Below are 4,695 nucleotides of genomic sequence, written 5' to 3' on the forward strand. Positions count from 1 at the left end.
CATCGCTCTTTCTAGGTACAGAATCCGGGCTCCAGGCACCGGGGATGGGAACTTGTTACTCAGACTTGCCCCTCCGCTGCCCAAAGTAGCGCTTATAGGCAGCGATGTAGCCATGGCGCATGGCGTAGCGCTCACAGGGATTGTAATCCTCGCAGATCTCTCGCTGGCGTTCCTGGGGGGTCTTATAGCGTTCTCTGATCCTGCATATGCAAGGAAGGGGAAGGGAAGGAGAGAGCAAGTTGTCATTTTAAACTTTGCTGTTTGTGGCCAGGTCCTCCTGACCCACCTTCCCACACATGCCTCTACAGTTCTTTCAGCTCTCCTTGGCTCTGCCAATGCAATAACCCTGCACTGAGCCATTACCCAAGTGCCGTTCACAACAGAAGGGGCCTGTAGAGGCTCTTGTTGGTGGAGGAGCGGGCCTCACTTCCCCAGTAGCTCAAACCTGCTGCTATAAGCTCTTCAGATCTTTCATGTTGCTCAGGATAGGGAAGGGGCCTGGAACATCCCACGAAGGGACCATTTAGCCCTCTCACAGGAGGTCATGTGAACTCATCACCTTCTTTTGAAGAGCAAGTTCACAGAGCTAACCTAATTACAGTGAACTTTGTTTCTGTTATTCATTTGACATAACCACATGGAAATTTCATAACAAGGGTGCCTTCTTTCTGTCCAATACTGGGGCAGATACACCCACAGTCAGGGAAGCCATTCCCTTTCTGATGCCAACACAAACTGTTAGAGAAGAGTTTTGTCTTGGGAAAACGCTGGATGTACAACCTGGACCTCATTCTGATCTCTGTTCACTTTAGAGTAGCTACACTGAAATCAGTGGAGTTATTGTAGGTCGACAGCAGTGTAAGAGATCAGAGCTGCCTTTGAGTCTCTCTTACACAGAACTGTGCATTTCAGCTCTGGGTTCCTCTCTTCTTCTCTTTCAGGCCTCAGCCCCAATCCCCGTTTCTGTCTATTTTAGGGATTTGTATGGCCCCCAGCACAGCACTGTCGTATCTGAGCACCTCATAATCTGTAAACTGTTTATCCTCTCCACACTCCTGTGAGGTAGGGCAGTGCTGTTATGGGGAACTGAAGCACACAGAGGCTAATTGACTTGACACAAAGGAAGTAGATCAGGGAAATAACTTGGGTCTCCCCAAGGCCTAGATTGATGTCTAACTCTTGGACCATCCTTCCTCTCAGGATTTACACCAATGATTTCCTCCAGCACTTTCTTCAGACTGATTAGTTAATGACCTATGGGCACTGAGAAGAATTCTCATACTCAAGAACACTCCAAGTTAATCTCCCTCTATTTTCAATCAGTTTTGGGTTCCCCAGTGGGACCCCCAGGCTGAGAGGAAAATTCTATCTCTAAATTAGTAGCACTGGCCTTCCTCAATGGCACCAACTTAAACTTGGCTTAGGAGAGATCTTCATCTCCCCCAGCCTCCTCTATCAGTGTCCTAAGACCCTACGAAAACATACCTCTCCTGCACCATGAGGTTTCGTCTTGGCTGAGGTCTCATGAAGTCGTTGGCATATCGTCTGTTAATGAAGGGATCTGATGAGGTGAGAGAGTATTTATTTTGAATTAATGTATAGTTGAAGTGAAGATCATCAGCTACTTACAACAACCTGCTCCGCCAGTGTCCCATTCTCACCTGTCCTCCCATTCACAATGAATTCCTGGACCCCATGAACCTTCTATTTTCACTAGCCTCCTGTACTCCAAAGTCCTGTAAACTACCAGCCTCTCATTGTCATGGGCACCCCATGTTCCTCTAGCCTGACATTCTCACCAGCCTCCTATTCTTCATGACTTCATGTTCTCTACCAACCTGCTACTCTTACTCCATAACTTAATGATGGAAAGAGTTTACTGGGTCACTCTGTTCATCCAGCCTCAGCTGCTTGTTTCTTAGAGTCCATTCTCCAGATCAATTTTAAATAACCAGTCAATGGGGCTTCCCTCATTTCTCTAGGAAGATTATTCCACACTCTAATAGATCACATAACTTGATCTTTTTCCTTAATATTCAGCCTAAATTGTCCATTATCTAGTATCATCTCTTTGAACTGCACTGAACAGGTTCTTCTCATATCCCTTTATGGGGTTTACATTTGTCAAATACTTATCCAAGATTATCCTATTTTCTTGGGCTGTCATTTGGCCAAGGTACACAGATCTAGTTATGTTACTCTTTCTTCATCACCCAGTGTCTCTAGCATGTTAAACATTCTGTTGTTTTTCTATATATTCCCTCCCACTCATTGAAATATTTATGGTATATAGATTAACTGCATGTCCCAAGGACTCTCCAGTGCCACGTAAACAAACCCTATCACTGACCTGCAGCCCAGGTCAATGCCTCTATAGATTCAGCCCAAAGTCATAGTGGCTCTCTCTTTTTTTTTTTTTTTTTTTGCTACCATTTCATATTACAGGATTATGCCCAGTTTTCGGATCACTATGAACCTAAAATCTCCTTTGTAATTTACTGCTTTCCACGTGTCCCTCTGCCACTGAAGATCTATACTTTGAATTATTTTTTCCCAAAATGTATCAACTTGCATTTGTCCAGGTTAAATCCTTTATAAAAATAAAAAATAAAAATTCTACCCATCTACATTCTGAACTTGCTTAGGTTGCTCTATATTATTGCTCCTTCCCCAAATTTATCATCCTCTTCAAATTGAATCAACATGCTGTTTACTCCTTTTTCCTGATGAGTACTTGTTCCATGCTCTCATGCCTGCCAATCTTAGCTGCTCCCTGTAGTGAAGAGGGGAAGGCAGTGTGGCGGGGGGTGAGTACCCTTACAGCATCTAATTAATGGTTTAATACCAGATGTGGCGTTGATCTCTGCTGCACCTCTTAGGCAGCTCTTCCCAACCTCAGTACATTGCTGTTTGGCAATAGCATTTTCTAAGACCCTTTTCATGGAATATGTCAGTGATCAGAGCTAATTCCAGTTAGTTTTCAGGTAAGATTTTGTAAGACATTGTGTCAAATGCTTTTCTGGATTCAACATGTATTTTATCTTTTTTGTTTCCCCTTCCACTCATCCTGAAATTCTGTCACCAAAGGAATCCAATTTGTCTAGAGTGGTTTATTCTCCCCTTTCTAATTTCCACCAATTTCCCACTCTCGTGCCTGCCAGTCTCAGCTGAACCCGTAGCAGAGTGATGAAGACAGTGGTGTATGGGTGTCCCTTAGTTCTCTTCTAATTTAAACAAAGTAGTAAAATTGTCTCTTACTGACAAACTCGTGGGATTCCATACTCTCATAGGACTCTGGAGAAAGAAGAGAAAAACATTCAGTGAGGCACTGTAGTTCTGGAACACAGAATTTTTCACTCACTATTAATAAACCGAAGGGCAGACAGACTGAGAAGTCTCATTCACTGATTAAAAGGAAAAGCAAGGAAAGGAATAGTGCAACCTAGTGGTCAGAACAGAGGACTGAATCACTGGGTTCTATCCATGGCTGTGCCACTGGTTTACTATGTTATCCTTGGGAGCGTCACTGACCCTCTGTACCTTTATGTATCCCTCTGTATAACAGGTAGGACACCTATTTACTTCACAGTGGGGGCAGGCTGTTTAATTAATGAATTCACATTTGTAAAGCCCTTTGAGATCTTTAGATGGAAAATGCTATAGAAGTACAAATCACCACCAAATATGCATATTTCAGTGCAAGGTCAGATCGGTCCATTAATATGCAAGTATATGCATTCTAGAGAAAATGGGAGACATTCAAAAGGAGAAAGGGAAGGTGGGAGGAAAAAATCTCGCTAGCCATTAACAAAGGAAAGGCAGGCAGTTGAGGATGCAACAGCATGCATCCCCTCCAGTGCATCCACAAGTTGTGTTGACAAAGGAAGGACTAATTTAGGTTTCGTCCATCTCCTCTGTCTATGATCCACACAGATTGGGATTGTCGGGGATGTAGGGATAGTTTGCAGTGGTGACAGAATAGTCTGTGGTAAAGAGGAAGGGTCTGAAGTGCAGGCGGCTCTAGACTGGATGCAAAAGTATCTAGGTGATTGAGCTCTGCAGTAGAGGCAGAGTGGTCTCCCTAGTGATAGAGGGAGTTCTGGGGTGGAGGATGGGCAAGAGGGCAGCAACAGGGAGATAAACATCAAAGCAAAACATCTGAACAGACCAAGAGATGTCTATGGCTGGCTGACACTCCAAACAAGCTCCAATAAAAGAGGTCACCTACCATAGCAGAAAGCTGCCACCATCAAAACAGCCAGGAGTGTGAGGACGATGAGGGTCCGCATTGTGTGGGAGTCACTCTCTCTTGCACTCTCTCGCTCTCTGTCTTACTCTCTTTCCACTGAGGGCAGCGGGAAATTCTGGACAGACTGCAAAGTTAGCAGTGGAGTGTTTATTATGAAAGCAGCAGCTGGGAGGGGAGGAATCAGATGAAGGAGCCTGGGGAAGGTCGAGCCTGGCTAGCACTCGCCTTCTGTGGGACTGTTACAAAACACCCTCTATAAACAGGTCTAATCAGGCTTTGGTGGTGGGATAGGCACGCTCCCTTCCCTGCCCTTGCTGCAGGGGGAGGGTGCAAGAGTTCAAAGGGAGGAGAGCTGTTAACACTGCATGTTCAGAAATGTTGAACTATATGGGTGTAATTCCAGACCCTGAGGAGGACCACACATGTTTTCCTCCCTAATTCCTCCT

The 4,695-nt window shown here is 44.7% G+C and overlaps 1 protein-coding gene across 1 annotated transcript; it reads right to left on the bottom strand.

Annotated features, from left to right (window-relative positions):
* On the bottom strand, positions 1–4,289 carry LOC144259437 (matrix Gla protein-like). Its single transcript, XM_077807651.1, has 4 exons — positions 4,229–4,289; positions 3,259–3,294; positions 1,486–1,561; positions 1–200 (listed from the first exon to the last, which is right to left on the bottom strand). The coding sequence occupies exons 1-4, from the start codon at positions 4,287–4,289 to the stop codon at positions 56–58; spliced, it is 318 nt and encodes a 105-aa protein (XP_077663777.1). The 3' UTR covers positions 1–55.
* Positions 4,290–4,695: the final 406 nt, after the last annotated feature.

Source organism: Eretmochelys imbricata, chromosome 1 (genome assembly GCF_965152235.1).
Source record: "Eretmochelys imbricata isolate rEreImb1 chromosome 1, rEreImb1.hap1, whole genome shotgun sequence".
In the NCBI taxonomy this organism is placed as follows: domain Eukaryota; kingdom Metazoa; phylum Chordata; order Testudines; family Cheloniidae; genus Eretmochelys; species Eretmochelys imbricata.